Source organism: Rutilus rutilus (genome assembly GCF_951802725.1).
Source record: "Rutilus rutilus genome assembly, chromosome: 6".
Taxonomy (NCBI): domain Eukaryota; kingdom Metazoa; phylum Chordata; class Actinopteri; order Cypriniformes; family Leuciscidae; genus Rutilus; species Rutilus rutilus.
In genome coordinates, this window is record NC_140214.1 from 17,551,377 (window position 1) to 17,573,477 (window position 22,101).

Sequence of the window (22,101 nt, forward strand, 5' to 3'; positions counted from 1 at the left end):
TTGTCAGGTATTTATAATGAGCTGATTTTGACAGTTATCAGCGTTTTGTTGTACACATACACACATTGATTAGTCATACTACTTGTTTTAAATGATTACAAGACTGATCTTCAAATACTAAATTAAACAATAAGACTATTATTTTCATCAAATATTACTGCATGTAATCAGACTCCAGAAGTAAATGCTGCACTGTTAATTCAACTCAATTTAAATATTACAGTTTAATGTTGTTGACTTAATATTGCAACTTTTAATTAATGCCAAAATAATAATAATTATACATCAATAATAGTAATAATAATATAGAATAATAATAAAACATCAAATAAGAGACTGCCGGGTAAAGCAAGTTTTCCATATATTAACAGCAATTTATACTGATATAAAGTATTAAAACATTAAATGGATGATAACTACGTTTATAAAAGCATATGTCAACAGATAAACAGTCATAGTAAGTTACACATAAACAGTGACAATTCTCTTGCTGCAGGGTGAAAATATACATACCATTCAATCGTGTTTGCCTGTTAGCTCGCACTCGTAAAAATGTCTGCAGGTGAAAAAAGAGAACAGGGAAAAATCTGTCATTCATTTAAGTGTATTTATCATTTATTTACGAGGACTTTAATGATCCGCGTATAACTAGATTGCGCTGGATTCTGCAGCACATCTCTGATGTCTTGATGTAAACAAAACCTACTTCTCTCTTGCCATTGCTCTGCAACTCCTCTTCCATGGCAAACGCCACAACCCCCCCAAACTCATTTGGCTTACTTAAGCATGAAGCCTGGATAACTCTTCTTCAAAACGCCGATAAGAAACTCAATAATGAATTTACGAAGGATGAATACGGATTGAAAATGTTAGGCTCACTAGAGCAGTTCGTTTCAGCGCGCCATCGCCGCCATACTGCTACCGGTCACGTGACCATCACGTCAGAGTCAAAAGTTGCGACTGGTGCAGTTTCGTCTTTCGCCACTGGGGCGCAGCAGTATTTAAATGACATATGATCTGTGCTGTTCATTTAGGTCTCAACAAACTCCCCTGGCTTGAAATCTAACCCGTAATCACTTTAATAAAAAAAGAAAAAAAGGGATTTTTTGAGAACTTACATGATTGTGAGATGAATCATATTTAAATAACCTTTTCTCTTTTGAGCTTTGTATTTTTAATTGTAATTTTCTTGTAAGATATGAAACTTGTGTAACTGTGATTGAGGCTATTCCTTATTGTATTTTGTGTTAGAAAAATACATTGAAGAAAAATTCTGAAAAGATTGCATAGCATCTGACAAAACAATTCAAGTATAGCCTAATATATATTATTTTTAAGTTAAATTCTTGAAAGTTAGTGCTAACATTTGAACCTTTCAAAAACCACTCATTGATTATTTGATATTTAAATGCATTTTCTTGCAACTTTAATATAAGCACAGGTCCATTTAGGACCTCATTAACATCACCCAGTCATCATCTGTAAGCCCCATTACAGAATTAACATTCTGCTGACCACAGCAGGCCAGACGTGGGTATGTTGGGAACAGGTTCAAACTGCCCAACATTCGGCTCATGTACAGCATAATGTATGTAGGCAGAAGGCCATTCAGGCATTGCTGTTGAAAGTCAGTCTATTTTATGATGATATTCTATGTTAATGGTCCTATGTGTCCACACCAGACAGATTAGGTTACAAAAGAAGATCATGAATTTTAGGGAACGTGCATCATTGGCATGAGGTAATTTGAGCAGATTCATTAATGAGAAGTTCTACAAAACTCCTTCCTTTAAGGTGTCATTATGTTTTTTAAGCCTCTTGACAATCATATTTTCACAATTGCATATCGGTAATTACTTTTAGTTTCGTAATGTTAGAGGCAAATTCGAAGACTTATCAGGACCATGCAGGAGGGCCTTCTTATAGCTAATGTGCAAAGATCTGTCCGGATATTGTTTTAATTGAGAAATTCTCTCACTTCTAGGGTTGAGGGACAGATAGAGACGCAGAGCAAAATGTCCCACAGAGCCACAGCTCCAGGGGGAAAGCAGGAAGAAAACAAACATGTCAAGGACACTGGAGCACAGAGATGATATCCGGGGCTCGGGGCAGCGTAGATTAGCCCAGGGTTAAACTATGGATGATTACATATCAGAACAGAACACACATTACAACCTGAGTAAACCTGAGGCTGGAGATTAGCAGAAAAAATCTCAGCCTGTATTAATACGTCCAGCAGTCAGATCCAGTCTGGGATAAGATGGAGGATATATATTGTGGAGGAGAACAACTGGATTCACATATACACATTATTCTATAGACTATACTTCTTTTGCTGTTGCTTGACATGTTTTAACAGCTTTTCATTTTCAAAGAGAAATTTACTTTAATTCATAAATGTGTGTTGTTTCCCTTATGGTTACCATCATTTGTGCCCAAATTATTATGTTTAATACATACAGTTATTGTTCAACTGAACTGTAAAGCCAAAATAAATTCATATGGGATGTCCTGAAGGGACAAATTCTGCCAGTTTATGCAACACTTCTGAAATGGTTATTAATGTGTTCACTTCCTGTTGACAAAAATCAAGGTTCACAGTGTAACATCTCGGGTAAAGCACCAACTTTTAGCGACATGGTGCCTAGATTTCATTCAATTTAAAACTCCCACACAGCAAGACAGGGTTTCAGTGGTCTGTGTGTGGAGTGTCAGAACTGCACAGTCTGTCAGTCTAGACACATGTGACAGACTCTCTCTCTTTCTGAGGTTTGCAGTCTCACCTGGTATCTGTCAGAATGGTGAGCTTCATCAGAGGAGAGCGGGGACACAACTGGAGACTCGCCCTCACGTTTGATGTGCACTGACAACAGGAGAGACTAGCAAGACGGAGAGAAACACAAAAACCAAGAGAAAGAGGTGAGCAGCCATCCGCTAGACAAATGTGTCATCCACAGAACTGATGGTGCTGTAGCTGGTAAAAAAAAAAGAATAAAAAATACACGCAAAAACTCCAAAACCAGTGTGTTGAAACAATGTGATTGATGTGAACAAATGTTGACAGATAACCATTAACTGCCATTTCGGCTTCAAACTGTGTGTGTTGACAGGACATCAGTGTTTAGAGTAATGGATGCTTCGACAGAGGAATAGAGAAAAAGCAGGACACCAGACGGCATGACAGTACACTTTGATCACCTATAAACGTACCGCTGTGTGCCGAGACGTAACAGGCCTGTCCTTCTGAAAACCTAATTGACTTAATTTCTCAAATGACTGAGGAAAGGGGGGAGGGGAAATACTGCTTATACTTTCCCGAGAGTCTTGATCTCCGTCCTGCTTTTATGAGGCGGCTATAAAATATTTGTATTTACAATCTGCTCTGATTAATCAGAGTGAGAGGAGGTGTAGCTGCTTTAGTGGCTGACAACTGTAATCTAATATTAATATGTGAAAAATGGCAGCCTTTCTCTATGGGGACAATAAATTAGACATTATGAATGGCTCCTTATGCTTTTGAATCGCAAGGTCAGGAAACAATTTATTTGTGATCTCAAAACCTTTGGAGCTCAGGGAATACGGAGTGTGCCAAAGAGAGAGCATTTGTGCAAGTGTTTACAAGGGTCTACTGTATCTAGCGTATGTGATGTTTAACTGTTTCGTTGTCCAGTGAAAATGAATAACACATGAACGGCTAGTTCAGTGCAGGTAATCTGACTTGAAGCAATAATGTTATAATGAATAAAATTGTCAAAATACAATGTAATGTAATAATAAAGGTTATATACTACTGTTCAAAAGTTTGGGTTTGGTAAGATTTTTTAAAAATGTTTTTGAAAGTCTTATATGCTCACAAAGGCTACATTTATTTGATCAAAATACAGTAAAAATACAGTAAAAATTCTTCGTTGTCATGATCCTTCATAAATCATGCTGATTTGGTGCTCAAGAAACATGTTGAAAACAGTTGTAGCCTACTGCTTAATATTTTTGTAAAAACTGTGATTGATTTTATCAGGATTATTTGATGAAAAGAAAGTTTTGTACTAATTTCTTCTTCTTCTAAAAAAAAAATCTTAACCCAAACTTTTGAAAGGTAGTGTACCATTCATATTTTTTTTTGCTAAAAGATTTACGTTGAATAGATATAGCACAAAATACTTTATAATTATAATGTTTAGCTAACTATGCTACTGGCACCAAGTTACAATAAAATTTGCACCTAATCATTTAGAAGATGTTTAAATTCCTTTTAAATAGCTCAAATTCCTGTAAAATACCTGAAAGTCATTATTTAATTTGCACACTGACGTGTAGCACCAGCAGTAGCAGTGCTGCAGATGTTAGCATGGTAACTGTGCCGCCTACCACCGTTGGCCTTCGCCCCATTGGATTAGGAGCCGCACAGACTGGCATGGAGTCGCTATGGCAATGGCGGCTTGAGAGAGGTGTGAAGACGGGCCAACTCGGCCCGGGGTTAATCCCCTTTAGAACTAGCGAGCTGGGCCTGATCTGCCTGCTTACCGTCTTTTAAAGGAAAAGCATGGACCCCCTCCACCATCCCAGCTAGCCTCTTCATTTTCCACACACTCCTACGGAATACTAAGTGTGCGCTATAGAATGCTCAGTCACGCCTCACATGGCCTGTTCTCTAACCCGCTCCCATGTCTTCTGGCTCCCATGCTTTTTCCATACTCTGCAACTGTGGGTCCGAATCAAAGGGTTTGCCCTCTGGAACGAGGGACAATCATACGAAGATGGTACGTTTATTATCACCATTCTTGTTGAACTGTTCATTTCTTCACCAAGAAATATGCATTTATTCGGGGACAAAGTAAAAATATCTCAAACCATCTACAGAATGTCTTTAGTGAATGTGAGGTTGGTATTTCTGATTTGCAAAGGTTCATGGCAACATAAAATCTGTAAATTGAATGTGAAATGCCTGACGTGTCGCAATACTCTCCACTGACAATGTCATACCATCCTGTAATTTGTACTTCTTCAAAGTTATGGCATATTCATGCTTAAAGGGATAGTTCACCCAAAAATGACAATTCTTTCATCATTTACTCATGCACCCTTACTTGTATGACTTTCTTTGTTTAAGTGTCCAAAAGAACAAAGGACCCCATTGACTCATTGTAAGGAAAACTAAAAACTAAAAAAACGCAACATTTGAAAAATATCTTTGAGGGCAAGATGAGAGTGAGTAAATGATGACAGAATTTTCATTTGTGGGTGAACTATCCATTTAACATCCTTGTGGGAAATGAAATACAACTGTTTATAGCGCATTAAAACTCTCTAGTGAATCTTGTGGTGATTGCACTACATAATTCAATTGATGCGGATGGAAATTTAATTAGGGAAATACGCTTGGCCTCTTCCTCCTTTTAAGACAATGAGACCATTGGTATCATTTTCCATGTCCAGGTCTTTTGAATAAGCAGTCAGGAAACATAGAAAGCTGTAAGTAAATTACTGCAGGAAATAAAGCCAGAAGTTTGCGGCCACTCTATTTTATCCAGTAGTTACACAAGACTCCTTTAACATCTTTATCTAGGAAACAGAGCTCTAATTGCCATTAATTGTGGCTGAGCCTATCAGTGAGCATAATGATTTAAAATGGCTCCACGGTGGTGGCCATCTTACCTTCGGTGTGCCTGGAGCCGCATTGATGTCCTTGTGTGATGGGTTCTTGCTGTCGGGGGGAAAAAGACACTGTGAGAGATGGCTATAACCAATATAATGCTTCAGATGGCTATAACCAACACCATGTGATCAAAATTGAGGAAACCATATGTAAAATTTTGGAATCAGCCATAAAAAAAACCAAAAACACTTTTTGACCACTCTTCTGAATGTCAAGGTCAATGTCTCAATGTCTAGGTGCTTTCGGCCCTGCATCTAATCGATGAGACTTTCCTTGACACAAAATTGCCATTGAGGAGGACAAGTTCACAGTTGACGTGCCCTGATGTTAATTTCAATGTAATGTGATGTGCGAGAGCAACTTGTTGGAATGATGGCTGATCTATTTTGATCATGTGTCACAGCACTGGCTATATCACCTTTTGACTGAACAGAAACTGCAATCTGTCATTTCGAAAAGATGTAACTTTTGTCCCCTAAGGAACCGGACCACATGTGTCTCCTCCATCAACACTCACTTTAGCTCAGTCACGTTGAGCGCTCCCCTGTTGGCCTCACTTAGGACCCGAATGGGCCTTCAAAAGGACAGCTGAGACAAAAGAGAACAAAGCCACACAAATCACACTTTTAATCATCTGGAGATGGAAAACGGGGAAAAAAAAATCGAGAGCAGTTTCAAACCGATCCTCTATGCCACTCAATCCAGGCAGCCCTGGGTCATGCTGTATTTGAAACAATTACTGTCCAAAAGTACGACTGCTAAGCAGATTTGGGTTATAATTTTTTTATTGAAGTAATCATTCTCATGGATGCTTCCATCCAGACCTGATCCCCCCCCACCGCAACCCTCCCGCAGTTAGACTAAGGCAGAAGGAAATAAATGATTTTGCGGTTATTTGATTTGTCAGTGAAACGCCTTGGGCACTTAGGACTTTGAAATATGTTGAGGACAATGCACTGGCTTGTAAACATTGTATTAAAGAGGAAGAGAATGGCAGAGAGAGAGAAAAAAAGGGTGGGGGGGCGACTCCTTCTCGAGTCTGGCGGGTGGATTGTACATTGAATCTTTGCCTTGTGGACATTGTGGATTGAGGATGACTGATTGGAAGGCAGGAATTATTAAACGGGGCGGCTAAAGCATCCACCGACAATAGGGAAAGACATATCAAATCGGATTCCTCTCTGAAACATTAATATCTGTCCTGCCATCTCTCTTTTCTCTGCTTTCTTTTTTGTCTCTTGCTTTTTTTCACTGTCTGCCTGTTTCCTTGTCTGTCATTCTAGCTGAATCTCGTTTAGAGCCCCATAGGTTGGTCACTGCTGGGTGTTTATAAAGCAGCGTGATGACGACCTGAGAAACAATGACAGGGTAACATCACCCTTGTCATGTTCGTTTTAAATGATGCATTCACAGCCAGAGAGATGCTTGCACTGAAACTGAATTAGCCTGCACCCTAAACTGAAAGTCTGATCCACCGGACGAACTTGTCACTGGACAAAAGAAATGGAGAAAGAGCAAAAGAGAACATGGATCCTGTTTGTGTTTATTTAGATTTGAAAAAGACTTGCAGTTCCTGCTTTGGCAGATGGAGTTACAGTACAGTGTGTGGACTGGCTAAAGAGGCTCAAATGTAATAAATGACAGGTGAAGGCAGGGTTTGGTGTTTTGCCCCGCCTCTACACTCAGGTAATAAGCCTGAAGCCCGCCTTTTCTGCAGTCAGCATGATTGATCTGACAGCCAGGGGAGAAAAGAAAGAGAAGGGGACAGAGAGAAAAGATGAGACAGAGGAGAAGAAAGAGACAACACAAATCAGGAACCAAGCCTTGAGAGGGGATAAATTGCCCCATCGGTGGCAGTGCGCTGTTTGCAAGATAATAAACAGACTCCTCGGCATCATAAATCCGCCCAGCGTGGCACGGTGAATCTCGGTGACCTCACACATCTCCTCATGTCAAAAAAATAACACTAAGATACACTTCATACCCCGTAGCGCTCTAAATGCCCCCTCTGCACTCATTGTACGCCCTAGTATCTCAAAACGGTAGTGGGACATGCAGGGAAGAACAATGGCAGAAAAACACTCTTCACTACATTAGAGATGCCACACAGGACCTGAACTATAGTACCTGAGGGATATCATGTAATGGTAGGTACTGTATATGTAGCACACACAAGTTAATTTAAGGCTTGTGTGCAGACAATAATGCATAAATCATGATGGATTTTTGCAGTGAAAATACTGGCATATTAAACGGAACCATCATGTAAGTGTTGTGCAAGTGATCTTCAGGCAAGATTCTGTGTACTCAAATGAAACAAAAACTGTGTTCATTTGAGATGCTACTCTTTAAGGTAGAGGGTTTAAAACTTTTTGATGACAAGGATCCAAAAATAGGATGATCCCTTTGCAAAGGAACTGTGTGAGAAAAATTTGTGTAAGTGTGATATTACAAATTAAATCATTACCATTTATCTTGACATTGTACTAAATACAAAAGGAATTATTAAAATATCTACAATAATATTTTAAAATAATTATTACTAATTAAAAATGATTTCTATAAAAAAATACACTTTCTTAGGATACCTATTAATGTCTCCCTATATACTGTATGTATTACTTCATGAATTTCCCAAATTCAGTTTAAAATTATTCACTGTGTGCACCTGACTTCCCCAAAAACGCCACAATCCGGACAAACCAAGCTTTCCCATTCCCCTCTTGCAGCCAAATTCAGCTAGACTGAGAAGAGAGAGGGAGCGAGAGAAACGAAGAAACGGAGAAAGAGCAAAAGAGAACATGGATCCTGTTTGTGTTCATTTAGATTTGAAAAAGACTTGCAGTTCCTGCTTTGACAGATGGAATTACAGTACAGTGTGTGGACTGGCTAAAGAGGCTCAAATGTAATAAATGACAGGCAAAAACGCCACAATCCGGACAAACCGAGCTTTCCCATTCCCCTTTTGCAGCCAAATTCAGCTAGACAGAGAAGAGAGAGGGAGCGAGAGAGAGGGAGCTGGTGAAAATTGAATAAATGCCAGTCGACAGTTGGGGGGTTGTAAGCTGGAGATAAAGATTGCTTTTCGTGTCGTTTGCCACCCGGATCTCCCTCGCTCCGCTGGAGGCAAATTGATTACGTGGAGAGGTTGGGAAAGGGTGGGGGAATATGTAGATTGCTGTGGCCCTCAGAGCAGGCAGACGGGTAAAGGGCATGATGGATTTCCATTTCCATACATGAAGAGCGGAGGACGAGTCAGGAGAAGGGGCACGGCGATACGGCCACAGGGGAGGGAGAGAGAGAGGAGTACGGCGGCGGGTTCCAATCTCACACACACTCACCCGCATCCACTCAGACATCTGCCTAATGCTACATCTTAAATAGCTTTCCCCATTTTACATGCACTCAAGTCTCATTTGGTGCAGAATGAAACGCTATCATTAAAGGGAGATTTACTACAAATTGCCACAAATTCGCCATGTCACTTCCAATGATCTGTGTGTGCTAGCATGTGTTGAGCGAAGCCGCGCCTGGGAGGAAGTATACAGGGAAGGAAGACGGCAGCAGTTACCCAGAGTTCCACACTGATTGAAATAGAGCAAACAAAGTAATACTGTGACTGCTCTGTCTATCTCAGGATTGCCTTAATTTTGTCCAATAATGTGGATGCAAATGTTGTAGATTAACAAAAATTGGATCATTTCAAGTTTACTATAGATTTATAGAAAAGATATCAACAACATTTGTAATACTCCTGAACCATGGCAAAATTCCCATGATGAGCAACACCATGATCTAACCAGATACTATGATATAACGTTTTCTATTTTTATCATTGCTTGTTTTATTTTATTGTCAAGATGTACTTTCTTCAGCAGAACACAAAATAAGCTAGTTTGAAGAATGTTTTAACTGTTTTGTCCATTTAATAAAAGTCAGTGGGGACCAAAACAAGTCTGGACACCATTACATTTCACTGTTTCACCATTTTTCAAGAATATCTTCTTTTGTGCTGCATGAAAAAAAAAAAAAATGCATACAAAATGTGGAACAACATGATGGTGAATAAATGATGACACTATCCATACCTGATGATTGGCTGTGATTTAGATAAATTGTGCGGCAAAGAAAATAGTACAGTATGTTTAGGACAAGGTGTAACAGAATATTATCAAACTAGTGAATATTCTCTTAGTTAATTCTGTATTCTTTTAATTTTACTCACCTAAATCACCTAAATCTCATTTAGTCCATCTCTCTCCTTCTCTATATCCTAAATCAGTATTTAAGTGATTGCACTGCCTATAGCCCAGGAAAATAACTCTCTTGGCTATAAGCAGGGGTTAAAAGGAGTGCAGGAAAGGCTAAATCACAGGCCTGTAATGTCGAGCGGCATCCAACCCTGACAGACCGGGAGAAATGATGCAATTTCCTTAAATAACCACCACCATCAAACAGGCAGAGGCGACCGAGGCCCAGAGCCATGTCAGTGTCCACAGTCACTACCCGCAGGGGAGGGCGGCCCACTGCCCTTTATTAATTATTAAAAGATAACTCCTCACCGCCGTGTGATGGATAACACTCGTGCAGGAAAGACATCCTGCTGAGAATTAATATCTCCCTCTCTCTTTCTCCCTGTGTCCCCGTTTGAAGCCCAGCAGCATAATCTATTAAAAACGAAAAGGGGGATACGATTTGCAGCATGAGGTCTATGACATGCCTGTGACCTATAGATTCAAACGACATTGTTTCTTGTTATGGCTAATGTTCGTTTGAGCTCACAGAGTGAGACTTCCTGTCTGGGTTGGGCGGACGGTGTATGAGAACACAGCGTTTTAACCTGGTCAAGTTGATGTACCAGCAGCAGGGTCCTGGGCCATTGCTCCAGTGGCAGTGGATGAATGATGGGTACTGTGCTGGATCTCTGTGATCATCTGACCATACTTAACCTGGCCACATGAAAGGCCTAAGCGCATGTGGGCTGATGGATGACAGGGAGAAAAAGCACCTGTTCTGCTGCTGCATTACACCAGTAGCAGGTGTCCTTACTGCTGATTTTTAGATCAAACTCTTATGTGAGGGAGAGCAGCCAATGTGCTTTATTTGTCTAGGAGACGGTGACAAGAACTGATGGAGCTGTCAGAAGACGACAGGTATAGATGTGCGAGTCTACCTGATGTGCATGTGGGTGAGCCTCTCCATCTCCTGCTCCATGTGCTCCAGGAGTTCTCCTGGACGCAGCAGCACCTGACAGATGGGGCAGATGGGAGCCTGACTGTCATAGAGTGACACCTTCTTCTTACCTGAGAACAGAAAAATAAAGAAAGAGAAGAGGAGGTTTATTTATCATCATGAAAAAAATTGGGAAATTTGTAGATATTACTAAACATTCAAGATTATTTTGTCCCGTCAGAGCCAGTGTTGTTACTATCAACCAAAACAAAATTATTATTATTATTATTTTTATTCAGTAACTGAAAAAAAAAAATCGGAAATAAAAACAATACTGTATGAAACACTTCAACAAACCTTGGCAACTAACTGAAATAAGTTGAAGTTGAACTAAAACTGAAATAGAAATAAATTCAAGCTAAATAGGATACACATATATATATAGTACATATTCCAGGTTTGAGTTCCAGGTTTCCTATTCACCATCACAAAAGATGCAGAATATCCCCAAAATATAATTTAAAAGATTACATTTTTGTGGGAAATCACAAAAGAACACCCAAGAATACAGTAGCATTGGCCCAGTTTATATACTGTATAGTACATTTCAAGATGAGCACGGGTCAGATGAGTGCTCAAAGTCTTTTTTCCTCTCTCTGGACTGTGTGGATTAAGTGGCTCAGATTTCTGCCGAAGGAGAATCCGTCATACTCGGCCTCCTGTCTCCTGTTCCCTCATTAAACCAGATCCACAGCTCCGCACAGGACAGTTACGCCACTGAGCGTGTGACACTTCAGCTGTATCTCGCACACACACTTCATATACACTTATCAACTCACCAATGGACAACATTTCATCAGACACTGTATTATAAAGAACCACTATTCTCAGTTATTGTGAAATGCACAGTAAATTAAACAATAAGGCTGCCCAAGTGACTTCAACAGTTACAAATATATGAAGATTTGGAATCTTTTTATAGTACTGTGTATTGAAAGCAGGCATGTGTACGTGCATTCACATCTGAGCACATGGCCGTGTTTATTATTGTCAAAGTCCATCCGTGTGGGTGGGTGTGTGTATCAAGGCTGCCTGTGAGTAACTAACACATCTGTTGCATGTGAATTATCTAACGTGCGGCTCTGTAAATGAGCGAAAAAACATTTCCTGTTTCACTCTGCTATCTCGTAATCTCTCAGATCTGGAACTAGCCAATCAAAGCGACTATTTTTAGCCTCTGGGACAATAGATCCTCCCTCAAACAGGATATCCTGGATGAACTCACTGTTACCGACAGACTACAGCTGTAAGCAGCTGCAAACCCGAGGCGCAAATGTATACACAAACAGGAAGTGACGAAATCACTTTTTGGAAATTCTCTGAGATGTACACATACAAGATTATTCACTAGCATTAGCTTTCTTCAAATATGGCAGGGCGGTTGCCAGGACATTGCTATGCAGTTGCTAGGGTGTTCTAGATGGTTGCTGGGACAAATTCTTATTAGGACTTTCTGAATGGTTGACAGAGTGTCGTTATATGGTTGCTAGGATGTTCTTGGTGGTTGCTAGGTCAAAAGAGCTTTAGTTATCACTACTAAAAATGGTGTATAGTTAGTGTTCACGTCTTGATACTTGATACTGTCACATCTCTTATAACATTTTATTTAATGTGCTTAACGGACATAAAAATGCACGATTCGGTTTCCATTGCACACAGGGAAAAAGCAGATCCATTGTGTCCAATTATCAAAGTGTGTAACAAACATCTGATGTTTTCAGGTTGGTTGGAATGTCTAGGAGGCAGCTATTGATCTGTTGCAGTAGGGGTTAGTGAGCATCTTTTCTCGAGATGATGAGGTAACTTGAGGGCAGGTTGCAAACAGATGTACAAACACACACATAGACACACAGAAGTGGGGATGTAATCCTGGTTCTTCTCTCTACATAAAGCCCTGGGCTCAGTATGAGCCCGTCCTTGACTTCAGAGGGCACTGTTGTGTTTGTCTTCACATGATGTGTGTGCAGTTTGAGAGGGTGATGATCGCTAACAGTCCAGTCTATGCACACACATACTGACGAAGACAAACATGACCGTAAACACATGTAAACGCTCTCACACACACGTACACACACACACGCACGCAAACATACATGCGGCAAAGTCCCTCCGGGGGAACATATCCTCTGCTCAGATATTGGCCTGTCAGAACTATTTCCTGCAAGAGCACAGATTCATCAGTGAGGAGCTAGCAGGGTCAGTTAGCATCCCAAAACTCCCCCTCCCACCCCCATACATCTCTCCACCTCCTCCCTCTCCTCTCCCCAGTCACGCGTGCCTACGCATACCCATCCCCTATTCTCCAGCACCACTACTTAACGGCCCCACACTCTGGACACTTTAAGTGACTTTGAAAAATAGGTAATCGATTACAATTCTGTGTGTCTCTGTTTCTCTCACCACCCTTTTCTCACTCGCCCCACTCTCCCCTCCCTCTCTCTCTGTCTCTGTCCCTGTCCAGCAACATCCTGCACATCTATTTCTCATTTTCTGTCCCTTTATTTGTTTTCCGTGCTCTCCTCTGTCTTATCTCCTCTCACCTATTTCTTTCGTTCGTTCTTTCTTTCTTTCTTTCTTTCTTTCGTTCTTTCTTTCGTTCTTTCTTTCGGCTATATACCGGTAGACATAATTAACCGGTAGAAATTTGTCAACCGGTAGAGATTTTGGACTATAGTCTCTATCGCAGTCATGCTCATGTAACGTTGCCGTGCTGCGCGGTCACAAAAGCTTTTTTTAACATTGCAGTTTTAAAACAGGTGATTTTAAACTGTAGAAAGCGCAATTAGCGCTGGCCATCATGTATTTGCAAGTAAACAGAGTCATTTATGTCTTGACTGAATGTAAACAGTTGAGAAAGAAAACGTACAAATACAATGGATCCGTGCAGTCGGTCATAAAGTGACAGCATCCAAATTTACCAGCTGTCATTATCAATGCTAATCAAACAACAAAAAAAGAGAGAAAATCTCTCACTGCTCTTGACTGAATCACTTTTTGTAACTTTAATAAGAATAAATGTATATTTAATTTTTACAGTAAAGACTACACATTGTATTTTATACATTTGATTACTTTGAACATTTAAACAGTATTTCTAGTGCTTGAATTTTTTCAGGTCTATTTCATTTGTGTCTTCGTTCTGTTGTAATTTGTTTTCTTTGCACTTTCTTTGTCACTGTTCACTTGTCTTCGGTAAGCTTGAGAGTTTTTTGTAGGCTAGTATTAGTTTTTTAGAATTACGAAATTTCATTGGTATAAAAATGTTGATAACCTTATTTAAAGCAAAAATAACTAGCGTGATAAATGTGAAATAAAATTACTCATATCATGATCAAATATTTTGATCATATCGCCAACCCCTTTCTTTCTTTCTTTCTTTCTTTCTTTCTTTCTTTCTTTCTTTCTTTCTTTCTTTCTTTCTTTCTTTCTTTAATTGCAATACTGTTACTGTATCATGGTAAGGTAATGGTCCTCTGACCTGCTGACAGTACATTAAATACTGTAGATGTGAATACTGAATTATATTAAAATTAATCAAAATTTAAAACCTGCTTTTTTATTAGTATATATATATATATATATATATATATATATACTACATATATACATACACACACACATATAGACACACACACACACACACGACAAAGGTGAATTTTCAGCAGCCATTTATCCAGTCTTCATTGTCACACGATCATTCAGAAAATATTCTAATATGAATTGTACTAATAATATTTCACAATATTACTGTATTTTTTATCAAATAAATTCAGCCTTGATGAGCAAGACAACTTCAAAACATTAAAAAAAATATTTTTTACAAATGTATATATACATATATATATATATATATAATACATATGTATGATTATACATATATATACATATATATGATTTCTTTCTTGCATGTTCTTTATTATATACTATTTTTTGCAATTTCTTTCTATCTATGGTATACCCATCATCTCCACATCTTCCTTTCTCTCTCTCCTCCTCTCATCAGCAGCGGTCAGCTTTATTGCCCTGACAAGATAATTTGAGTCGTGCCAAAGCAATCACCGTCTGCAAGAGTAAACAAAGAGAGATCCAGACCCATTCTACAACAGATAAATCTCCAATCCAACTCTTTTACCTACTCTTTCTCTCTCATGTGGCCATTTGCAACATGCAATCTGACAACCTGACATGTGTTTGTGTAGGAATGACATAGTCTGTCTACACAAAGTCATTATCATAGAGTTATTTATTCTTAAACCTTTTGTGTTTACACGTTGTTAAGAGTTATAATCTAAAATGTAATATTTAAACGCACGGTAACGTGAATGCTAATGTAAATTATGACTGAATCAATGCACCTTCTGTATTTTCTTGTGTATTTCAATTTGTTTCTTTCCTTTTTTGTCTGTTGACATGTCAGATGGTTTACTGACAGAGTGTTACTCTGACTCTGTTATGTGTGCATGATGGGATCTGTTAACAGAGCGTGTGATTGTATATGTGTGTGTCCCTCTGTCTGTGTGTGAAGAGAAAATGAGTGTGTGCCTCTTGAAACTGGCTCTTTAATTCATCCGTACACAATCAATGGGCTCAGTAATGGAGTCATGATGGTTTGGTCAAGCGCCTGTCGGGACCTTAACCACCTCCCTGTCACTTGTCTCCCTGAAAACACACACTCACAAACAGGGAGCTGGTCATTTGGCAGCTTTGATGTTAATACAAGATGGAGAGGATTCACACAATAGAACACATACTAAATCATCTGTCAGTCAGCACTGTCTGATGAACGCCTATGTAGTAAAAGGGTGAGTGGACATGGGTTTGCAAATACCTGAAGCCGTGTCAAAGCTTCACATATATCCATGTGTGTGTGATAGTGTATAGGCCTAATGTTTTTCCTATAGACCGCCCCATTATGTGTGCATGCAGTGTGGTGCTGGTGTCCACATCGTCCCCAGAGAGGATTGACTAATAGAGACAGCCAGTGATTAATCATGTCTCCCCTGTGAGGGCTGGAGACACACACACACACACACACACACACACACACAGTCCATCAGCCCAGGACACACCCTCACAAACACATTATTTGTTATACTTTAGGATATTTATATTACTTTTGCATTATTTGCTGCCTTTGTAAATCTATGCCTTATATAAATTTATAGCTTTATATATATATATATATAAAGACAATTACATAAATGATGCTATAAGAATAAATGACCCAAAGAATAATCTAAAATTCCAAATACAGGTTAAATGCTGATTTTGACCATTTTTTTTTTTTATAATTTAAAAAATTCTAAGAAGAAAATTAAAAAAATTATATGGATGTATAACAAAAAAAAAAATTAATAAAGTAAACTGGTAAAGTTATAACATATATATGTTACAACTTTAACAGTCATCCCAATTTACTTAAAACACACCAGGCACTACACCACATGTGGTCTCTAAAGCATCCCATTTCTCTTGTCCATTTCTTATTCTTCCTTCCATCTCTCTGTTTCCCCCTATTTCTCTCTCTAAGGGAGTGAGTGATGGCTAGCAGAAGACAGAGAGATAAATCCTGAAGCATGGAGGGGGTTTGGCGCATGCTGCTTGTCAGCGCGTTAAAGATGATTAATGTGGGATGCCCCCCTGTGCCGGACCCCTGTGTGGAGAAAGGTGGGGACTCCGTTTAATCTGAAGGGCCGGCGAGACCAGCGTGCAGAGAGGGGCAATAACAAGGAAATAGGACTGACAGAACTTTTTAGTGCTGAGATTTCTCACCTAAATGCCATGCTGTGAGAGAGAGAGAAAGAGAGAGATGCCTTTGACAGCTCTGACTGAGTGCTGGCCTGATCTTCTCTAATTTGCCAAGATGGATGGCTCTCTCTCACTATCTCACACTCTGTCTTCAAATCCCCTCTTTTTCCCTCTTCTAGACATAGCACACCTTTATCACAGTACATTCGCTCACCCGGACCTCCATTCTGATAGCACAGCTAATGAGGGCCAGAGCCAGCGGCCTCTCTCTGCATTAGACATCCCCTAATTATTAAAAGCACTTTCATCACACGTAACCTTTCGCTAACCCCACTGATAGCACAATTACACACTGGACGGCTGAGTTAGCGCATGTTAATATCTTAATAGCGTAAAAATTTGCTGCCTTGGAGAAGGCAGAATCGAGCTAACTTGGCCGCTAGCTGTGTGGTGATGTAGCATTTGCCTCTAGCTGCCTCTGACACTCTTTGTATGTTGTTTTACAAGCCGTTGTGTAAAAAAAAAAAAAAAACACCACCAAAAAGAGCTCTACAGAAGCCACCTCAAAAGCACGCTCCCCTGGTAGCTGGCAGCCTGCCATCGGCAGCTCCGGCTGGGGCTGTTAGCTGTCTGTCTCTCCTCTCATTTAGCCTCACGCAGCATAACTCAAACAGCATGCGCCTATTTATTTAACTGCTTCCAAATGCAGAAAAACCCCTCCATGCTTACATATCTGTGTCCATAAAACCTGCCGTGGCAGATACTGTGAAACGTTTAGATAGAAAATTGACATATAACGTACGTAGGCATCTTTTAAAGATTTATAATGGTATAGTAACACTCCACACATCACTGTTTGGGCAAGTCCCACCTTGACCTTTTAAACATTACTCTCATAATTGCAGTAAATTCACTCGTTCGGTGGGATTAATGGTCTTCGTCTGGTTTGCTAGGAGTCAAGAGTACGTTTTTGAGTTTAGGGGTGTGTGCCACGTGTGTGAGTGTGTGCTTGGTGAACAGAGAGCTCTTAACGCATTGGCGAGAGAACAAAGCTGCCACTAATGGGCACAGGCAGAGAGCATGTGCCTTTGGAAACCTCTCTTTGCTTACAGTGTGCCCATGCTGAGCTCAAGATGGAGATGGTAAGGAGTCCCCCCTCCAAACCTGGGAATGCCTAAATTCACTTACAAACACCAGCTGCCTCCTGCAAAAGCCGATCACTACACCCACAGGTGCCCATCTGCACCAACCGCACAGCATGGGCATGAAAGTAAATGGATTAATGTACATCTTTTTACGTTATTCTTCTTTGATCTAGAGGAATTCATTAAAAAAATGTTACCACATGGTTTGATAAATAAAACAGCTGGTTTTAAATAAATTAGCTGGTTCACCTAGCGATGGTTTTAATCAATCTTACAAACGTAAAACAAAAGCTATTCTAAGATGTTTTACAGGGTGGTCAAAAAATAATAAAAAAATCATACTTTAAACCATATTTTGTGTTTTGACGATTCTGTCTGACCAACAAAACAACTTAGACTAAGATGGTTCAGCCAACAATGGTTTAACCAATCATCAGCTAAGCAAATTCATAATGTGACCAGCTTAGCTGATGATTGGTCACAACCATTGCTGGTAACCATAATATGCTACATTTTGGGCACTTTTATATTCACCCAGCATTTTAACAGTAATATACAGCTTGTGCCAATAACACACCAGTATTGTAACAGTATCTAAAACCTATTTAAGCTGGTTCAAACTGGTCTAAGCTGTTTTCAGCAAGGCAATTACATTTAAATACAAAATACATGAAATATGAGAAATGTGGTATAATTATCACTGGTTTAATGCTTTCACTGATTAAACTAGTTACTCTCTTTGGCCATGACCATTAAGAAGGTCCCCACTACCACCCAAAAAATGTGTCCTCTTCTTTTCTCATTTCACACACGAGCACGACGTTAAACGGGTTTTCCAAGCATCAAGTGTTTACGCCTGCCTCATTCTCTCTCCTCTTGCCTTTAAGCATGCCAACATCAGTAAACAGTGAAATCTCTCAGCCTCTTACCGAATGTAACCACATTACGCTGTCTGATAACGTCGTCAAATAATGCTCGATAAGAGGAATTTGATTTGATTCAGGGCCTTTTTTCCCTCCCTTTCAAATGCTTCTCTTTTCTTCTCCTTGCCTTAAGGCCACACAAACACACACACACACACACACCTCTTTATACTCTGCATCTTCAAAAATGACACTGCCTTGTATGTGCAATCAAATAAATCCAGCGAGCCTGTCAGCCTTCATTTTTTCGCCTCCCCTCCTCCCTAAATCAGAGCAAGGTGAGCCGCTACAAGTCATCTCCATAATGGGAAATATGTGCTTTATACGCAAAAGGAGGGGAATTAGACTGATAATGGGACTGGCCCAGACTGTCCATGTGTGTGTGTGTGTGTGTGTGTGTGTGCTTTTTTACTTTATTGTAAGTGAGCAGAGGAAACACTAAGCAGGCTGGACAGTTCCTAGGCTGATTACTCAGGGTTAGGTGAAAAAGAGGGGAGAGGATGAGAGAAGAAGGGAATGAGGCATCGCGCCTCATTCGAGAGGACGTCTGATGAAATGGAACGAGGTCATCCTCGGATTGGGACCTGACGAGCGTCGGCGTTGGCGTCTGTGCTAACCGTGCACGGAGGCCGATCACCGCTGACAGTGATGCATTGTGCTGTTAAACAGCAGCTCCTCATGCTACCGATCACACACACACACATACTCAGGGTGTCACATTTAAAAAGGCAAATGCAATCAGCACCTGAGAGAGGAGTGGGACGAGGGGAGTGGTTTTGTGTCGGTATCACTCTGTCATTCTCTCTCAGTGGGGAGGAGTGTTTGGTTAAAGATGATGTCGGTTTGATGCGTATAATCAGCATATGTGCGGGGCGTGCAGAGATGTGCTGGCAGTGATGTGGAAACGCAAGCCAGTTTTAGGGCCAGATTCATAACTGTGCTCATCAGAGGGGAGGAGACTTGATTATCAGAACACACAAACAACTTTAAGGACTTTTTAAAGGGCATGATGGGAAATTGTTTTGCTAGTCTGTGTATGGCAGGGTTGTGCAAAATACAGAATTGTAGAATTGAAATTAGAATTAATAAGTGTGAATTTGAATACAATTTTTATTAAATTAGTCACGCGCCACAGGTACACTACACTGTTTAAAAGACGTTCTTAAAGAAATTCATACTTTTATTTAGCAGGGATGCGTTAAATTTACAGTATTAAGTAATTTATAATGTTAAAAAATACATTTTTTAACTGTCTATTATCAAAGAATCATGAAAACAATGTCATGGTTTCCACAAAAATACTAATATTAATATAAAAAATATTAAGCAGTGCAAAATTGATAATAATTAAAATGTTTCTTGAGCACCAAATCAACCAATATTTTACAATATTATTATTTTTCACTGTATTTTTTTTATCAAATAAATGCAGCCTGGGTAAGCACTTAATTTCAAAACATTTAAAAAATCTTACCAACCTTAAACGTTTGAACGGTATTGTACACTGAAAGTTTGTCTTGCTTTTCTAGTTAAAATCATTTTAATTCTACTTCCTTTCATTCAAATTGCAATGTTTGCTGCCTTTGTTCAAATTCAGGAATTGATTCAATTCTGAATGCTGCACAATCCTGGTGTATGTGCGGAGAAGATGGTGTGCACAGGTTTAAGAGTGACTGTGGCTTGCTTTGGAGAGCATGTGGGTTTACTTTGAGGGGACAGTGTTGAGAAGGCGTCTTATTGTGGTAAGTGTGTGTGTGTTTGGTTTGAGTGTATGGTGTTCAGGATAAGACTTGTGTCAGTGGGTGTGAGCGCTCACAGTAGTGACAGCTGTTTATTCAATCAATCACCTTGTGGATGGCACAGCAGAGTGAAACGGCTGGAGATTGAGTTTTGCCTCACAGGGGAAAATGGAGCAAATTAATAGACCATTACCCAGGCGCTGACCCAGGAAATGAGGGTGACACTGCAGGGTTAGATCTGCCAGCTTGCTTACCTCGCTCGCTCTCCCTCTCTTTCTATCTCTCTACAGTCCTCACCGAAGGCAAAAGCCTCAGTCCCAGCACCCCCTGCTCCTCCCAAGGGGTAAGGACCATTACGAATCTGGCTTTGTGACTGAGAGGAGGCAGGGAAGGGCACATATCTGCTTAAATATGGATGGATTTGTGCAGCTCTATGAAATCATGTGTTTGTCTGAACAGGTGGGCCATGTTTGCTGAGTGGGCAGGGTTGAGTCCCAGAGGACATCATCCCTGTTGGGCTTTGCACACGTGGGCGAAAGTTTTTGCATTTAAGGGTCATTTGTCAACGACCAAAATACCTAATGTCCAATTATATGTGCAGTGAGAGTGCTAAGACACATACTGTGCTACTCATATCCCATTACTGAATATGGGTGATCCAGGAACCTGCCCAAAATATTCTGGTCAGAAGGTCAAAGGTCATTTCAGCAGTCCTTATGTGCTCAGCATACTCAGACATAACACAAACATCTCCAAAAGGTCTTAGAGTGCTCATCTGGAAAACATCTGTTGTGTACAAATATTTGATAAACATCTTTAAAAAGCAGTTTTATATAAATTCTAAAGCATACATATATTCAAGACATTTTCTAAATTACTATTTAAGATCTGACAGGAAATGTCTTGCAGCTTAGCAAACGCTCTAAAAAAATCTTTCAGATGAAAACACAAATCAAGATGTCTCTGCAATGTATCTGTGTTATTAGGGCAGCATGTCTAGTCGAGTGAACAGGAATGATAATAATTCTATAAATAATGCAAAAAAACTCACAAAGTAAATTGAATGCTAAAGCTGATGCTAACGTTGCTTTAAAACTCGCTAAAAAGCTAATTCTAATATTGCTAACTCACACAATGTGCATTCGAAATGTGTTGAAGCATGAATGTAAAACAATATACTTTGTGTGCCCTGAACAAATGTTTATATAATAAAACGGCAAAAAAGTGCTTTTAATAAGATTTGATTTTGTGTTAAAAAAAAGTAATAAAGAAAGGGCATATCTAAAGATTAACAAAAGAGAGACAAAGGCTTGGCCAGATGGCATATTGCACGCTGAGTGCTCAGCCTTGTAACTGATGCCATGTGCTGCCTACTTTATGCTTGTCCATTAGTGGGCTTGTACACACACACATGAGCACTGTTTCCTAAATAATGCCTAACCATAATTGATAGCACAAAGCCACCAATAACCTCTACAGGTTTCTTTTCATCAGTACACTGCCGTCGGTGTGCCCCTCTCACGTTCTCTCTCTCTTTTCCTTCCTGCTCTCATATGCTTGTGAGGGGGAAATAATTACCAGAGCCAATTTACTGTTTATACTCTGATGTTTTAACTAATTACCACTAATGGTGACAGAACAGCAGCCAGTGGAGTTAA

The 22,101-nt window shown here is 39.8% G+C and overlaps 1 protein-coding gene across 9 annotated transcripts in view; it reads right to left on the reverse strand.

Moving 5' to 3' along the window:
- The window catches only part of rnf220a (ring finger protein 220a), a 125,947-nt gene that overhangs the window by 25,541 nt on the left and 78,305 nt on the right, over positions 1-22,101 (reverse strand). For 8 of the 9 annotated variants that reach the window (XM_084411030.1, XM_084411027.1, XM_084411029.1 and 5 more), the window contains exons 3-6: positions 10,830-10,959; positions 5,656-5,704; positions 2,784-2,879; positions 514-556 (exon numbers count right to left, since the gene is read on the reverse strand). In XM_084411030.1, coding sequence (XP_084267156.1) covers positions 514-556; positions 2,784-2,879; positions 5,656-5,704; positions 10,830-10,959 — 318 coding nt within the window. Of the gene's footprint in view, positions 1-513; positions 557-706; positions 944-2,783; positions 2,880-5,655; positions 5,705-10,829; positions 10,960-22,101 lie in introns of those variants that run through there. The other variant, XM_084411031.1, reaches the window with a different exon arrangement.